Here is an 18,732-nt window from a genome sequence, read left to right as displayed (position 1 = left end):
GAAAGAAGAACCTGTCGGCCTGCCCAATGTCTACAGCCTCGAGACATGAGTTATTGGATCATTTGCACCTCTTTGGTAGATCATGTCTCTGCAAAGGTCAGGGATCTGAGTAGTAATGTCTAGCGCTTATATACAAGAAGCTTTTCAGAAGTGCATATTTTCAACCTAACTCTTCTTCTGTTAACATCAACAGTAAAGCTCCTGTTGAGGTCAGCTCTGCTCCTACCGAGTGGTTTTGAACTTCCTACCCTACAGTTTTAAAACACCATACAGACAAAATAAAAAAATCAGTAAATTCCCTGAGTTCCTGCCTTATAGATCCATGTAAGCATCATCATCTCCACTTCACAGATAGGGAAACTGAGGGAAGGAGCACAACTGTCTCTCCCAGAGCCACATAGTACATCAGTGACAGTCGGGACTTCCTAATGCCCCTAGGTATTGCCTAGGCCTACACTCAGTGCAGAGCAGAGCTCCCTCTGGCCTCCTAATACATGCAACGATGATAAATGGTGCGTACAGCTTCTTCTGCAAGGGAACGTTTAATGTGCGTATCTTTTACGGTTCATCGCTTCATTGGAAACATCACAAATATCTTGTGGGGTAAGAGTATCAGATGTATTAAAGAACAACTTGGCATGAACGGGAGGAAAATCTGAAGTGCAAGTGTCCTCTAGATGTACTCTTAGCTGATGAAAGAGGGCCAAATCCTTTGCTGGTGTAAACTTCACTGGTGGACATGGAACAGAGTGCTTGGGATGAATGAAGATCTCAACAAAATAGCTTAAAAACCATAACTGTGTTGCATCTGTTAAATCCCAGTTTACTCAGGGTTTGCAAAAACCAGCAGAGGAAATTCGCATTAGTTGCTTTTGTTTTTAGCCTTCTATTGGACCTGACACGGACATTATTTCACTGGAGGTTCAAAGACACATTAGCACGATTGCATGGAGTCACCCCTGCTAAATAGAAGGACATTAGCCCCTCCGAGCTGTCACGTCCAATGTACATGGGCCTTGCAATGCAACTGAATCATTCCGGCTGATTTGTAGAGTTATTTCTGCTTCTTTTTCTTTTTGTAGATCAAAACACTGCACAGTAATTTACAGAAAAAGGGATCTTTTGCACCTGGAAAAAACAACATGCTAATTCCATACTTTATTCTATCTCCTTCGCCCCGGTACCTTTCAAAATCATATTCCATTGTACGCCAAATAACGGTATTATTCTATGCTTATTCTCCTAAAAGCTATAGCTAAATGGGTGGAGGGAAATCTTCTTTGGAAACTACAGTACAGGTCAAGCCGCTAGGTAAACAAAGGACATTTCAGAGAGCTGCTAAAAGCAGTCTGAAGCAGTGATGATAAATCATCTGAAGTAACATTGCTTTTGTGTTTCAATCGTCCATTAGGCAGTCTCAGCCTCCATATACCCCTTATGACATTTTGCACCACACAGTAGGAAACTCCTTACTTTTCCAGTGCGGACAATTGAGAAGCAACCTAGGGGCACTTGTACACGTGACGGGGGGTTTCATCCTCACTAAATTAAGCAGGTTTGTTAAAACTGACACGGGGTGTTTTAATTAGTTACATCACTTAAAAGCCGTCACTTGTACACAAGTCGAACTGAGCTCAGTGCACCATTTACAGCAAATTACAGTAGGGGAGAGCTGCATAACAATCCACCCCACTGATCTCTTTGGCACTCGGTTATAGCAGGGGGCTGTACCTGAGTTCTCATACTGGTTCTGCCAGCACCTTGCTCTGTGGTCCTAGGCAAGCCAGTTAAGCTTTAAGGGTAACTTGTTGCTGTGAGAGGGATCCCAATGCCTTCAGCTGGGCCAGCTGTGGATTAAGGTGGCATTCAACGTGAGCAAGGATATCAGAACCTGGAGCTGCAAGCTTGCTGACACAGGGACTTTAGCATGGAGTTAATATGGGTTCATTCAGATGGGCTCTACAGAAATACAGTTTCTATGACACTTTTTCCAAATGGCAATAGTACGTAACAGACCACGAGATATTTCCTTCGAGGTGTGAGAATCATTCCATAGGATTTCAAAGTAGGGATCTGGTTTACTAATAAGCCGTACGTGCACGGCGACTGGAAGATAGAAAGGGCAATGGCAGGGATTGTCACTGCCCATGCATTTGTGTAATGCCTCAAATAATGTAAGTGGCATAAATCAGATTGACATCTGCTGGCTCATTGCATAAAAACGCAACTGGAAAAGAGCAGCCGCATCAAAAGCTGCTCACTGTTTTTGCAAAGGCTTCATAACGGTAGCACCTGTCCATGTCTTTTTGTGGGCGATATCTTTAGACCAGTGTTTCTCAACCCGTGGGTCACGACCTAAAAGTGGGTCAGAAGAATATATGAAAGGGTCACAAACAAACTTTCAAAATGGATTCTCCTGCAAAGGAGAAAAATGTGGGAAACCGTGGCTTTCCCCTTACAGGCTTGCGGTCTTCCAGCCTGCAAGGGGCTGCTTGCCCTCCCACGCCCCACTCCTCACGCACTGACCCCCTGCATCACATGCTGCAGGGCTGGGGGGCAGTGGGTTGGGAGCGAGAGGCATTGGGTTGGGACTGGCAATCGACGTTTAAAAATAGGCGCTGGTACAAAAAAGGTTGAGACACGCTGTGCGGTAGGGAGAGACGATGGGTAAAACAATGGAACAGGTGGAGGCTTGGGGGTGATCTGAGGACTTGTCACTAATAGACTGGTGCGTGATCCCTAGAACAAGCCACGGGCCCCTCTCGATTCCCCGAAGACTGCCGGGATCCTGCATCTGCAGGCCTACGTAAGCATTCATCTCCATGCCGACCCCATTTCCCATTAGGCAAAAGGTTTGGGTGCTTTTGGAAAACACATCGCTGAAGTCACTGCCGCAGAACCCGCGCTTTCCCTCCTCACCTTGGAGCTCAGGTGGCTGGATGAAGTCCATGAGTTTCTTAGTCACGAGCTGCACTGTGCCTGCACCTAGCTAACAAATAGTGTGTGTGAATCTTTACTGAATTCATTTAATCCTAGTGGAGACCAGGACATGAGCTGCTGGTTTAAGGATGCTTTTTTTATCATCTTCTTCTTCTTCTTTTTTAACTTTGGAGAAATAATGGAAAGAAAATGCCTCGTCTCCAATTTTCCTCATGGCATGTGCAGCTATTTCACTGATGAAATGGCTCCTAATGGCCCACAGAACATAATGTTATTTAACCTCTGTTAAAAAGGTTGGGTTTTGAGCAGACACTACTCTAATTGGCTTTATATGTTCTGTGCAAGGTGCCAATGGGAGGGTGAGATTCCACGTCTTATCTCCACTGCACCTGGAGAAAATGAATGAGACAATTAATTGTACAATAAGGATAATTTATGGAGCTTAAATTTAGATTAAAAAAATGCTTAATTATTTCTAAACCCTAATACAAATTAATTAGTCAATGATATTAGATTCTAAATTCCTACCTCCCCCCTAAACTGTAGGACATAATTTTAGATTACCAAAGGGACTAATCAGATTATGAAGTAGCAGTGGAACTGATACGATTGGCAGCCAAATCTATTACTGCTTTAGCGATCGTTTCGAACACGGTCCTTCTTATCATGGCATTAATTTTTCTTAATATTTATGAGTGCCATCGACACTGATAATTGTTTTATTTTTTAAAAGCATCTTTTTTCCCTTGAGTCATTACTTTAATTTCACAGATTCGGTCCACATGTCACTTGTCGTTTGTTAGACGAGCTAAACGAGCAGCAAGATAACAAGTTGCGCTACTGCTTCTCAGTTCAACAGCAGTTTAGCTTTGTATTATTAGCTCAATAGATTACGCTATTTGCTAGGTAGCTATCTGTCTCATACCTGCCAAACCTTTCAGCATTTAAAGCTGGTAATGTGGAATTATGGACTTCCACTGAAACCTAACAAGTAGGAAATCATTTCTGAAACCTAAAGCTTCAGGAATAAAAAGGCCAGGGACAGGAAAGTGCCTTTCCATTTTGCACATGAGAGAAATAGTCACAGTAACGCTCAATTCTTCAATTTACTCCTTTATGTCATCTAACCAGGGCTTTTCTCTCCCAGAAAAAAGGCTGCTGTGGTTCTTAGTCTATATAATGCATCTGTCATTTAATTTGGTGCAAATACAAGTGAGAAGAGGTTTAACATCAAGCGAGAAGTGGTTTAACATATTAGAAGGTGTGAACCATGAGTAGGACAATGATAATCGAGACTTAAATAGAAAGGAATCAGCACAGGCAGGAAGAAGCTACATTACCTGAATATTTTAGTTCAGAGGATTCACGGCCGGTAATTAAAGTCAGCTTTCGGGTGAAGCTGCTCGTCTAGGCAGGTCCTAAAGCCTAGGCACGATGGCATGAACGGATCGCAAAATGAGGGCTTGCCAAAAGATGTTCAATGAAGATACCAGAGGATGAAGTAGAGGAAGGGGGCCTGGGATTCGATTGGGATAGACCCCCAGCGAGTGGCATAAATCAGCCGACATCAACTGAGGATCTGGCCCGTTACATAAAACTGCAACTGGAAAGGAGCAACGTCATCAAAAGCTGCTCACTGCCTTTGCAAAGGCTTCATTATGGCAGCACCTGCTCATGTCTCTATGCTGTAGTTAAGGGTCTTTCAGCTTTTTGATTATAATCCTCTATTTTTAGGGGCTACGCATGTTGCACAGAGAGAGGGAGATGAGCATCAGAAGATGCTGCTGGGAGAGCTATTTTTAGCCTGAGTCACTTGATGAGCTGTTCAGCACCTTATTTATTGCTGTCTCCAGCTGGAGGAGTTGAAGTGATGTCCAGACAACTTTGCTGTTAAAACTGAAACTCGGAGGCCGTGACCTCACGCTGATAACATCATCTTTGGTGAAAGATGGATAAAATAATAGTGCATTAAGCTCTTCAAGACTGATTGTTGCTAATAAGGGTAGATGGCATATGGCCTCTTTTTCAACCGAAGAACAAAGCTGTCCTAATACGTAAAATCATTTTGCTGGTGCCAGGGCATCCCCCCGTCTAAAACACTTGGTTCTGGTATGAATAGGAACCAGGTGGAGGGGGGACATCTCTCTGGTGATTTTTCATTCAGAGGTCACTTGCTGTTGTGGTTGGTTTGGCTTGTTTAAGGTTTTTCTTGTGTGAAACTGCTAAAAGCCACATTATTTTCAGTGTCTCCTTAGTCCTCTGGATGTTGTACACACACAACTCCAGGGAGCTATTTTCATTCTGCATCCAGAGAGAGGAGAAGGAGGTGGCGATGATCTTTCCCCCCGCCAAAATTAACATCTCCCGAAGACCCAATTTGGCGTCCCTTAGTCATACCCCCATGCTAAGTCCCACTGAACTCACAGAAATGACCTGGGGTAAAATCCAAGTGCCTGAACAACCCTCCCACCTGAGTCAGGGGCATCAGAGCTGAATGGTGGAAGGACTGTGCTAGTTGCTATCTATCCCACATGCTTTGGCAGCACATAAAGGTTGCTCCCCTATGGTATATTTTCCATTTTTTTTTCCAGAGCAGGTCTTTTAGAGGGTTGTCTTGGCATCCTGTTATGTTGACAGCAGAGGAGAAGATGAACTAGAATGGCCTCCAGCATGGAGCAAAGGCCGGGTAGAGAGGCTCCCTAACACCCCACATTTAGCCAAAAAAGATTGGTTATTCTCCCCCTGGCTGACAGACGTGCTGTGGAGTTACTTTCCAGTGATTTATGCCCAGGTTGGATGCTTCAGCCCAGCACTAATCCATCGTAAGCAGCCCAAGCACTGGCCAGACCTACAGTAGGGAGGTTTTCCTTAGGCCCCTTTGATCTGAAGGGTAAATAAGCTTAAGGGCCATCTATCTTCACATGTCTGTGTTGGCCCGCATCAGGGATGCCTGATATACAGAGTAGGCGTATGGAAGTGCACGAATTCTCAGTCAAGTTAACAACAGAAAACTGGCAAAATCTGCAACCAGCTGAACAAATAGCTGGCAATTAGCTAGCAGAGCGTTTAGCTTGAGGCGGGCTCTGCAATCCCAGCCCGGCAATGTGCAGTGTCTGTCTCCGCTCATGCTGGGAGCCATGCACAGGGCTGCATTTGCCGCAGACTTCTGTCCCACGCCTTTGCATGGTTGATATTTGCAGTACAGGGGTGGCCAGAGGTCCCAGAGAGCTGGGTGCTAAGCATATGCATAGTAAGAGACAGCCTCTGCCCTGAAGAGCTTGCCATCTAAATTGACCAAGCAGGCAAAGAGTGGGTAATTAGTTGGCAATTCAGAGATGGGGAACTGAAGAAAAAACAGTTGAAGCGACTCATTCAGGATCACACAAGAAACCCCCGGGAGAGCCAGGAAGGTCACCTACGTCTGCTGTGCCTTTGGGACTAGCTCAGGACAAGAGTGCTCTGTCCGATCCGGTTGAGCCGTGGCTGCTTTGCATTGTGTGTCCTGTTAGCCTTTCTGACCTTTACTCGTACTCCATCCCTCTATCTTCTCGCTGTCCTAACAAGGTCACTGATGAATAACTTAAGATGGACTTTCGGCAGTAGGTTTCTTCTTCGTTGTACATGACGAGTTGCCTTTCAATAAATTAATAGAGGCTTTGGAGGCTCTTACGACTCCTTTCTGGAACAAAACAAGGAATGTTTGGGTTTAATGTGCCCAAGAGATGCTAATTGAAATACAATATTTTGGATTATTTGGCAGCATCTCCCTTACATATACGCTGGGAGGCCATTAGCGTTTAGCAGTATTGTTCGGGGACAAAAACAAGTTGTCGCTGTAGCAATTAATAATGTAAGAGCCACATATGCCAACCCCGGAGTAGCAACAGTAAGAGTCTTATGGGTCTCATCCAAAGCCCATTGCAGTCAATGGGAGACTTTCCGTTAACATCAATGAATCCTCGTTCAGACGCTAAGAGCACTGTTGCACACATCTTCCTTTCGCTCACAGCAGAAATTTTGGCTTGATCTGCCACCATCTGCTCTCCGCTGGTGCCTCATCTGAAGAGGGCAGACAGCTTTGGAGGCAAAAGTTGTCTGTCCAAGGAACAGGTACAACACAGGCAACGAACAGGAGGGTCCTTCCTGCAGTTCCTTCATTCACGCGTGAAGAAACTTCCTCCCCAGAACAAGTCCACTCTGCCCTTGCCCTGCTACCACCAAGAAGGACATGAATTGTGCTGGTCGACGACATGATGTGCATATTAATCCGGTGCCTGTTTACCTGCTGCTGGTCTTCATTAGTGCTCAGGACTCTGCAACACACAGAGAAAACGGCCTTGCCCAATTACAGCTGAATGTCCAGCTTTTCTTGCTCTGGGATAATTAGCTGATGAGCATTCATAAGAAACAAGTTGGCAATTTGAAATTCCCCCCAGGTAGATCACGCAATGACAGGTCTTTTATTTTATTGCCATCTTTAATCCATTGCTTCAAAATAATCTCTTAATGACCATCTGCGTGAGACAACGGTTACAGCTCATCAAGGCCTGACATCTTCTTTATTAGGCGTTAAAGCTACCCAAAACGAACTTGCAATGGCTTTACGTTGTCATGTGGAATGAATCAGACTGCTCAAAATGCAATGCCATGAGGTAGGAGTGATCAGACACTTTTTAATTATATGGACTGTATTCCTCTGGCTTCAGAAGTTTTAATTGACCAGGCCGGGGCGTGAGCACAGCAAAATACAGAATGCTTCTTGAAGAAGGAGAGAAGAGGCCAAAAAAGCCTAAAGCTAGCCCACTTGGAAGCTCCTGCCTCTGTTTTTCTTGGTCAGTAATGATAAGGCTTTGAAACAAAGCTCCCTTAAGGCTGGTTTTGTGATCCACAATATGAGAAAGTTGAGGAAGTAATCCCCAGCCCCTCGCACGTGATAAACCCCAGCACGGCTTATGCAGAGAGTGGGTCCAGGAACATCAGCGCTGACGTGCTACTTGCATGCTTCCACCCTACCCTGGATCCATTGAGGTCAGTGGGATGCTTTCCACTGGGGACTGATTTGATCCCTTAATTGCTTCCTGCTGTCAGCAGGTGGGTCGGCAAGCTCAGCTCCCGCTACTCACTGACCAAATAGCCGACCCATGTCATAGGCTCAAGGGGCAGTGAGGTAGCCAGCAGCCCCTAATAAGCATCAGGGACCAGGGGCAAAGGGAAGTGGGGGGGTGCTGGGACACAGCAGGGTCCCATGCACCCAGAATGCTGCTCGCATGCCTGGTCACACCTGGGAGAGCGGCTACATGGCATGAAACATGACCCACTGGGCAGGGCATGTTCTCAGTACCAACTGAGACCATCAAGGCACATGGCTTTGCCGTTCAAAGCCAGTTTATTCCTTGTTGTCTGCTCCACAGAAGGCGCTCTTCTCCTGCCGGCCATTCGCTTGCAACCCTCCGGTTAAGCCGTTTAATCAAAGAGCTGCATTGCTGGTAGCAAATAGATTGTGACAGGGGAGAAAATAGGAGAAGGATCATAGCTAAGGTAGCTGCAGTTGCTTTGTAAAATGCCAGTTCCCAAAATATTAGGTGCAAATCCTGCTGGGAAGTAAAGGCTTCACAGGTCTTTGGCCTAAACGTAGAACAATTTCTCTCCTCTGTGTTTGAACTTCCCTGCGCAAAGCACAAGGAAATCCTATTGACGTGCAAACAATCGCTTGTTTTCTGGTGAGTTAGCACAGACAAAAGCAGCACCTGGGTACCCGAAGTACATATCTCTTGGCGTGCACTTAGGAAGCAGTACAATGGCTATTATGTTATATATAGCATCACTGTTGTGGAGCGATATATTTTTTATTGTAAATTAAGAATAATAATCATCCCACGAGTTGTGCAATCATACTTTTTGTCTTACAGTGTAGTGAGTGTTGAATTCACAAGCCAAGGAAGACTGGGACCGTACTTAGGGCAGCCTTCCATTAAAAATACCAAGTTTTTGTAGTGACACAGTAAGAAGATTTTCCACCGAGTCCAAACTGCAGCCTGGGTGATACCATGATAGCGTAAGGGGCATGCTTTTTTGCAGCTGGTGCTAATCCATAGCATTATTTGGACATAGACATGTGACGAGGGCACAAGAATGAGCCCCAGGCCCTTGTGGTCATGGAAGATCACGTGATAGTTTTCTGCAAGAAAAAGGGCAGCTAAATTTAGCATCTGGCTAAATTCCAACTCAAGAAGTTATAGACTGCCTTCCTAAATCCTCAGCATCCCTGTCATTTGGAGATGCCGTTCCTCCACACTGCCTAAACCCCAGCTGTGCCTTTCTAGACACCCTGCTGCCCTCTGCTACACAGGCTGCCCAAATGATCTCATCATTAACCTCACAGATAAACAAAGCTCTTGGTTCAGAGGCGATAGCTTTTAGTAGACCAACTAGATAGAATAAATAAATAAATAGAATATATTTTGTTAGAAATAAATAGAATCTCTCTTATCAGACCAACTAAATAGAATAATCAAACTAAGTTTATTAACCTCACCGAATATTTGTAAGGCTTAATTAATATTGGCAAACCCCATGCCTTCTAGGACCTCTTCATCAGCGGGATGCAGTCTCCAGGGCTTTCAGTCTGGCACCTTTCGTAAACTTTAAATGAACTTTAAGTATGAATACAAGAGTCTATATCGTGCCCTTGTACTACCACCATTCAGCTGCTGCCCTGCAGCCTGCATTGCCATCGCCAGTTTTGATTGTATCTGTTACAAGTTTTACTCATTCTAGCTGCTCCCAGCTCTTGCTCTCCCCTCACACTCTCAGCAATTCAAAAACAGCTCCAGCAGTTTATGAGTTTTTGCAGCAGTCTAAAATCTTGTGACTTAGCAGCTGTTGCAACATGACCTAATCCTTAAACCGTGATTCCTCTCCTGGCTCTCCTATGAATTGGCTTTACTAATACATCACTGCAAATGGAGTCCTCCCCTCAGTCCTTTTAGGACCCTTCATGCCTCCTGGGGGAGCAGAAATTGTGCCAAAAGATACAAGACCTTGACTGTTTAAATCCCTGCCTTGAAAAGCAATGCATGTCCTGTTGGTAAGGTGTGCTTTGCATCATTGCCTCAAGCCATGGATGTGCGTTGGACATAAATGCCATAGGTGAGCACAGAGAAGCTCGACTGCTTCCAAATGATGCTACCTCAATTCACTTCGGAGGAGTTGACATAGCAATCACAAAACAATGCAGAAGGAGAAGTCTCCATTTGGTTTTCAGAGGGAGGATGCGATATATTGAAGCACTTAATCCAGATTTCCTGTACACATGCAATTCTATCGCTCTGTGTAGAAAGTTTCACCCAGGCACAAGGTAGAGCATGAGACAGGTCCAACAGCTTCCAGGAGCTGTTCTTCCCAGCATCTTCCCTGATCTGACAACCCCAGAATTATTATTTCTCACAAAATCATAGATAAGGAGGTTGGAAGGGACCTCAGGAGGTCACATCTAGTCCACCCCCCTGCTCAAGGCAGGACCATCCCCAACTACATCATCCCAGCCAAGGCTTTGTCAAGCTGGGCCTTAAAACCTCCAAGGATGGAGAGTCCACCACCTCTCTAGGTAGCCTGTTCCAGTGCTTCACCACCCTCCTAGTGAGAAAGTTTTTCCTAGTAAGTTATTAGTAATAACCAACCTAAACCACCCTTGCTGCAACTTGAGACCATCGCTCCTTGTTCTGTCATCTGCCGTCACTGAGAACAGATTCTTAACGAGCGATTTCTTATTATTAAGTAAATGCAGGTCTAGAGATGGTTGCAATGCTGTGCGTCCTTCCCCTTGCTCCCAGATGCATGTTGTCAGAAGGAATGCATCAGGGAAAAGCTATCCTGTAGTTGCTAGATTAATCAAGTCGTGCTGTTGACCAAATATCCCCCAGGGCACAAGGACTGTGCTGAGCACCGCAGCCATTTCAAAAGGGATGGGTGGATACTCAGAGCTTTTAAAAAAATGAACCAACTTTTCTTTTTTTAATGATAAGTCACATAAAAAAGAGTTCAAGTTCTATTTGCCACTTGGTTCTCATTCTGATGGGATACAGAGTTGGAAACTGGGGCATTTTCAAGTGTCAGTATGCCTTTTACACTGCAGAACAAAAATCCCCAATACCATCTCCACAGTGCCTGAAAAAATGTCATGCAAACACGTACGGCTCAATTCAACTGTATTTCATCCAAGTAGTTCTGCAGTAAGTAATCCCAGGGATGAGCATTGGAGCAGACCTATTAGACCTCGTTCCAGTCCAGCCGACTCCGGCCAGTGGTAGATTTCTCCTTCCAACCTATTTCCCACTGTTTGTCCAGCACGTCAAGCAAAAATGTGCCAAGCAATATCGCTTCCAAACATCCCATAAGCCAACCTTTTATATGGTGCTGTTTTATAGCACTACCTTTAAAGCCCAGACTAAGAGGGCAGAGTCAGGGCAACAATTGCACCTTCTGCAAACACACAGAGGACCTTGCTCAGTGCTGTGTGTCAAAAGGGTCATGTTTGAGACAAGTGATTAAATTTTAGTCCTACCACATCTGAGGGAAGCAGGAGGAAAAAAACAAGAAAAGGAAAGAAAAAAAACCACCTTTTTTTGACAGCATCGAATGAGGCTGAAGAGGTGGTTGCTTAACAAGGGCCTTTAAACGATCTTCGTGTAAGGCAACGTCTCAAAAGTTAATAGACATAAAGAGTGCTTTACTGATTAGAGGCATTGCACAAGGCTTTCATGAGCTGACTGTAGGTGAATCCGGAAGAAAGGCTTTGCGTGCTACAATTAAGCTTTAGCCAGTGATGTGTGAAGCAATTACAGAAAATTCAGAAAGTTGAAAATGTCACAGAAATGCTGTCCCTTTGCCCTCCGTGCCAGAAATTGAGCTTTTCTCTGGAGACCCAGGAGGGCAATAGCCCAGTGAAGATCTCGTTAGGATCTTTTGTTTCAGATATTGGGTCAAATGGCCTAGCTGCTTTCTAGCATGGAAAATGAGCACAGGAAGGAGTCTGGGGCCCAGCCCGCTTAGCTAAGTGGTGTGTAATGGACTGGGATCAAGAAGATCCGTGTTACAGCAAGGTGATCCTGATTTTACTGACACCCTTAACGCCACATCACTGCCTGGACCAGCCAAGAAGTCAGACAGACCCACTAAATACTCCCCTTGTGTCCTGCCAATGAAGGGGTTACATGAATCCAGATAACCCCTTCATTTTCAGGACATGGAAAGAGTACTTATACCTTGCCACAAGAGGACTGATGCTCCTAAGTCACTTTGTTGCTTCTGAAACTGCCAAATGGGTTTGATACTCACTCCTCACTTGCATCACACCTTGCAATAAGTGACAGCGGTTCCTGTAGCCCAGAGGATTGAAGCCTGCCCTGGGTTGTGTTTGTTTTTTCCCCTTCTTCCAGCACATGTCAGTTGTATTTCCTCTCTGGATAATGTACATTTGCAAAAAGTGACAAATGCCTTAGTAAATCTGTTCAGAAATGCCAATAAACCCCAGCAGTAACTGTCTTAATCACACGCCTATGAAAAAGGGGGCTAACTGCCGTGAGAATGACAGGATCCGCTGTATCTTCTGATCAGTCAAACTCTCCAGATGTGTGCGCTCGTGTTTTACCTGCCTGACAGCCTTTTGCAGAGCAGGGGCTGGAAATTACTTCTAGAAGGCAAACTGCAGGGGAACACACACTTCCCCTGGCCGAGGTCACTGCCGCGTCTGTCGAGTACAGGGGGGTTGCTTTCACATAGCCAACAGCTGGTGCCCAATTACAATTCAGAGTCCTGATAAATTATTCTATGATATGGGGGAATCATGAGTGATGGGGCAGTCAGTTAGAATTAAGAGGTCCAATCATCTGTGATGCAATATGGGGATTGTGTCAGGCCAAACTGTAAATCAGAATTCAGAGTCCCAATTACCTTTACTATAATATGGCATTCAGGGAGCCAGGCCACTCAATCACATGTCTAAGCCCTGAGCAGTTACAGCACTATATGCTCCATTAGGGAATAATAGCAACACTTCTGATATTGCTTTGTTGAGTTGCCATAAGCTAAAACATTGAGGATTTCTCCACAGGTTGACAGTATTCGGTTTAGGTAAAGTTGCAGACAGCGTTAGCAATATGCAAAATAAAAGCGCAAATATGAGCAAAGTAGTCTTTTACATGGTGGTGATTTTTGTCACGTGGAATCTAAAGAAGCTAAACCAACATGATTTACCACCAGCATCAAAATGAAAGGGATTGTTTTGTCTCGGATTCTACAGGTATTATTCAAAATGCAAAATGCACTTGTTAATGAAAAGAGGGCTGCGCAGAACTTGGTCATTTGGCTTTGCAGAGGTCTGTCTGTGCATTTTCCAGTTGGGCTCACACCCCTCAGTGAGCCCAAAGTGTGAACGAATGCAATTTCTCATAAAATTATACATATATAAAACTAAATTATCAATCCTAATTGGCTAGATGCTGGACCCCCTGCTTAGCAAATTGTGTAAACCCAGGTGAATTCCACAATGAACACAAAACCACTGGTAAGAGTCTGCCTATATTGGAAAGTGCATACAGGACAACAGGGAGTGAAAACATAAAGTGGATACTTTAGTTCATTATGAAGAGAGCCTTTTCATGGTTTGGTTTAATCTACTGCCAGATCTCATGTGGAATGTGTGTTCACATAAGGAGTTAGTGTGGATTAGCTGTTGCACTGGAACATTACTTTCCCTGTATAGTCAAGCCCAAAAGGTTAGTCCCAAAGCAGGCCTAACTCACAGTTCCAGCTGTCTTTGAGCAGAGCTCTAAATCACAGCTTTTCTGCCATCTGCTGTAGGCAAGGGCCTCGTTCCCTTCTCGCCTGCACGTGAGACTCCACTGACATCAGCAGTGCAACTGAGGTGTAAAATAGGCAATAAGGGAAAAGAAAACGGGTGTCCTGTGCTGCAAGGAGAATGCAGTTCACTGCAGGTCACCCAGTTGAACACCCTGCCTCTGTACTGGTGGCATCCTGGGTGAACATGCATAACAAATCCACACCACGTAGTTGATAGCATAATGCCATGTGTGCTGGGAAGGTTGCAAAGCATGAGATCATATCATGTCATGCTTTGACATAATGCCAAACTAAAAACATTAGTTTTGGTCTTAAAGGGATCTTGCCCTTTTGAAAACTCTACTTAGGCATTCTGGCTGTGTATTATTGAGTACCAAGTGAAAGGCTAGTCTGAGTTTTTGGCAGGAATCCTGTACAACATCAGGAAAGTGCCACGTGCAGCTGGGAGGCTAATATGGGGTGGAGGGGATTAGCGTTTAGCCGTTGCTCTCCAGCTCGGCCTCTCATTTTGTCTGCTTGCTCAGTGAATTTGCACAGGGTCTTGGGCCAGAAGAGCGACCTCTTTGTCTTTGTTCTCCTCCAGTTATGGTGACATGGTGCCCAAGACCATTGCTGGGAAGATCTTTGGCTCCATTTGCTCGCTGAGTGGGGTGCTGGTCATTGCTCTGCCGGTTCCAGTTATTGTTTCCAACTTCAGCCGAATTTACCATCAGAATCAGAGAGCTGACAAACGAAGAGCACAAAAGGTAAGTCTCGTTCACGTGGCATCTTGCACTGACAGGTTCCTGTCACTGCAGTCCTACAGGTGACGTTGCTTTATGGGGACGCTAGCGCTAGCCATGCGGGTCCAACATAGCCTTTCAGTACCATGACAGCCCGTGTCATTTAGGGAAGAGTTAACAATGCATAAATAAGGATGGAACTGAACTTTTAGGCCATCTACCCATCCCCATCAGGGCAAGGATCACTACGATATTGTAGTCGGTCCCTGGTCACTCGGGAATTGAACTGCTGCCATTATGTCACAGCCTAGCCACTATTATGCAAAAATAGGGACCATATTGAGGACCTTCTCCACAAAAGCTTGCATACATAAGCTAAGAGGAAGCCTCAGCCTTTATCAGTATGGGGCACAGGATGCACAAGTGTCAAGTCTAAGTCTGTGTCTGTCTAAGCAGAGGGCAGTGTGCACCCATCCTACCCATCTATCTACATCTACCCACAAACATATGCATGCACGCCTCCGTATATTGACCCACAAACAAATCCTCACAACTGTTATCTATACAGAGATTCAAGCTGGTTACCTACAACACAGGCTGTCTAGTCTTGTCTGAACAATGGGTTTCCATTGTTTGCCCTTGCTATACATCAATCTGGTTCCACTATAGCAGAAAATGTAAATCCTAATTTTTTTTTTCTTTATCAGAAGTTATTTATCTCTCTAGCTTCTTTTCTTATTCTATTCTGGCCTTTAAAAAAGGAAGTGCACAAACCAACCGGCTACTGCATCCCAAACAGAAAGAAGTGCTGGCTATATACAACAGGCCCTAAAAATGTTAGAGGTTTATTGAATGTTTGAAAATTTGGACCGTTTTAACTAGTAAAGAAAAACCTACAGATTCAGTGCCAAAACACAGCATATTTATTTCAGGCCAGCCAATGTATACTACAGATGGGATTGCAAAATCAAGGTATTTTTTAATAGCTACTAGAGATTTAAGATTCCTTTTCCCCTGTTGGATGCTGTCTCAGTCTGCCAGGTATCCAATGCCCACGGGACACGAGGGAGAGTTGTAGTCATAAGATGTGTTATTTCTACCCCAGGCAGGCATCTAGGCTGTCTCCCTCTTGCATCTCAGAAAGTGAAGAGGGGACCTGCCAGCCTACAAGCGCTGGCAATCTAGACCTGCAGAAGAACAAAAGGTAGACAGCTGCCATGTATGAATAAGATGTTTCTACTGTGAATGAGCTGCGGCTATTGCCTCTAGATTCAAACTGGTTTTGACAGTGGGTATTAAACCTTACAAGAGTTGACGGGACTTTTTTTTTTTTTTTAAATGTGTGTAAAGCAATATAAATATAGATGTCTATATAGGATAGAGTAAAACATAATATAGATTCTTTCGAATGGAAGTATGAAACATGTTCACACACACACACACACACACACACACACACCCCCCTGTCTATTTGTTCACACAATGCAAGTTTATAGTTAGGAATGGAATGGTTTTCACATCAGACCAGCGCAGAGGAAGGAAAAGTGCAAGAATTCCCCAATGAGCAGAGGGAATGCAGCTGTGCTTCATGGTGCTGAAGCAGTAATAGAGGAAAGGGGATGAAGTCCTGCCTCACTGCTGAAGCTTCTTTGAGGCTGTGACATAGGCGAGAACAAATGGTTGCATCTTCAGACCTAAGCGTCTAAGGAGCAGCTGAGGAAGAAACCCAGTGTAGGGGATAGCGGGGCAGTAGCATCCATCCCACTGGTACATGCACTCCAGAGCAGTGGAAAAAATCTCTAGGGTAGAGGATGTCAACCCTTTGGTGCACAGATCCCATCTAAGCGAGGCTCCCCACTTGCTTACACCAGTATAAATCATGAGTCTCTACTGAAATCAAAACAGTAATGTTAGCATGAAACTAGTGTACATGAGCAGAGTAAGACCTGTCCTCTCCCAGTGCCTCTCTGCTAATTCCCAGTTGAGCACCACCCTTGTGCAGAGTGAGTGTCAAATGCTGCCATTGAAGGTGCTGTACAACAGTCTTCACAGGGTCCTTGATTATACTAGGAAGAGAACAGGGGATGAATGAAGCCATGTAGTTTAAGGAGACTGTAACCAAAGAAACATATATGCATTGATTCACTGGTTTCTGACACTGCAAAAGTCCAGTTGAACCTTGTAGCTGAGTGAACGTTGACCAAGGGTCTCATCTATAAATCTGAAAATAAAATACAATAGAATAAAATCAATGAATCAAAGCCAGGTGATAGGACTGTGACTGGTACTTTTATCCTCTAGAGACAAATACTCAGTAACTGACTTTCTTCTAATTAGCTACGATGGCACCTAGGCACCTCCTTGTCTTTTGCAGAAGAGACGGGAACAAAGCGAATAAGCATTAACGTGTCTGTTGAGCTGTCCAAGTGACAGCCATTGCAACAGCAGCTGTAATGAGCTGGATTTCTCCCGCAATAAAAACCAAAGAGAAATATGCTATTAAACACAAGTTTTCTAAATGCATAAAGAAAACAACCCAGGGAAATAAATACAATCTGGAGTGAGCTGTAGGAGAAATAAATAAAGCATGCACGTACTCCAGCATCTAACTTACCACCATACATGATTTCAGAAGAGAATATACATGGAATACCAAAGCAACTGGCACTGGTAAGAAAGGAATATAAGACTGAGATTTTAAAAGGCATCTAAGGGACTTGACTGAGACTACGAGGAAATTCAATGGATATGGGTGTCAAAATCCTGTAAATGCATTTAAAATCTGAGGCTGAATTCTTACCCTACATTCAAGATGAGGGCCTTGTTAGGTCCTGGTTAGGAAGGTCCCTTCCTAAAGCTCTCCCAAGGTTTCAGCTGCCTGGATGTCATCCAGGACTCCTTGGCACGACCCATATGCCTGAAGAAGGGTGTTTGTGCCCAAAAGCTTGCAAAGAACTATTTGTCCAACTACTGAAGTTGGTCTAATACAGGACATCACGTCTGCCCAAAGTACCTTGATTTGACATGACCCATGCATGCAAAGAGCTGTGCATCTCCAGCTTCCAAAGCTGCCTCCTCCCTGTGTTGTATCTGTTTAGTGCTGATGGGATTCCAGTCTCCAGCAGTGCCAACCCTCTACCTTTCACCAGTGCTAGAATCTACCTTTAAAATTAAACATAAAATGTCCTCTAATGAACAATTCAATCCCAAACACCACTCTTCATCAGAATCTTAGTGGGAAAAAGCAATGAACAGGTAATGAACAGGACCATATTACAAGCATTATAATTGAATATCATGCAGCTCTGATGTTATGTGTTAATGGAAAATTTAACTTTGGTTCACTGGAGGACAGATAGATCCACTTTCCATCCTCTCTGCACTTGGAGACTTCAATTTCAAACCTTGGAATCACAACATAAAGAGCAACAAAACCGTATCCAATTAACAATTAATTTCCCAGCACCGTGATCTTACAGGTCACTCAAATACCTTTTAAGCAGCCATAAACACAATCCATTCATTGCTAATCAGGAGCATCTATTGCATCTTCAAAACTCTAATTTAAAAAAAAATTAGCCAATTGCCTTCATTTAAGAAATCATTTGTGATCAAGTATTAACTAAGACCAAAACATTTTTAAAGAGGAATACGTGCTTGCAGCTGGGAGGTGGGCCAAATAAGCAAGAGCATTATTGTTATCGTCTGCATTATTGGCTATTTTGTTCTACTGGAATTGAAACAACACTCCCTAATGACGCCCAATGCTGCAAGATGCTGGTGCTATAAATGTATGCACACCATGAGACAGCGCCCGCCTTCATGTCCTCATCATCTCAAGAGACAAGATGTGCTGCGCGTCATGTCCTGAATCCCATTCTAGCACCTTAGCCACAAACCTGTCCTTCCACTAAGCCTCCTTCCCAGCCCGCCAGCTGTGACCCTGAAGGTTTCTGCACTGAGTCCCCCCCTCTTTTTTTCCTGGCTGTCGATCCAGTCTGTGAAGATGAAATATGCCGTTAACCTTGATGCTTCTATGATTGATTGCAGCTCTTATCAGGGCTGCTGTATTGACACACACGATATTTTTTTTTTCCCTGGATTTGAATTTCTAATTCTCCTTGTGCTGGATACATTTCTGAATTAGTCAAGTTTTCTCAAGTCAGAAGCATGAGCAATTCTCACATGCCCATCACTGTATGAAAACAAC

General features: G+C 44.3%; 1 protein-coding gene across 2 annotated transcripts in view; it reads left to right on the top strand.

The window, feature by feature from the left end:
- KCND3 (potassium voltage-gated channel subfamily D member 3) overlaps positions 1-18,732 on the top strand; it is a 189,571-nt gene that overhangs the window by 137,658 nt on the left and 33,181 nt on the right. For both annotated transcript variants that reach the window (XM_006035848.2, XM_006035847.2), the window contains exon 2: positions 14,384-14,546. In XM_006035848.2, coding sequence (XP_006035910.1) covers positions 14,384-14,546 — 163 coding nt within the window. The remainder of the gene's footprint in view (positions 1-14,383; positions 14,547-18,732) is intronic.

Source organism: Alligator sinensis, unplaced genomic scaffold, assembly GCF_000455745.1.
Source record: "Alligator sinensis unplaced genomic scaffold, ASM45574v1 scaffold589_1, whole genome shotgun sequence".
Classification (NCBI taxonomy): domain Eukaryota; kingdom Metazoa; phylum Chordata; order Crocodylia; family Alligatoridae; genus Alligator; species Alligator sinensis.
Note: the sequence above shows the minus strand (reverse complement) of the source record. Positions and strands in the feature narration are given on the sequence as shown.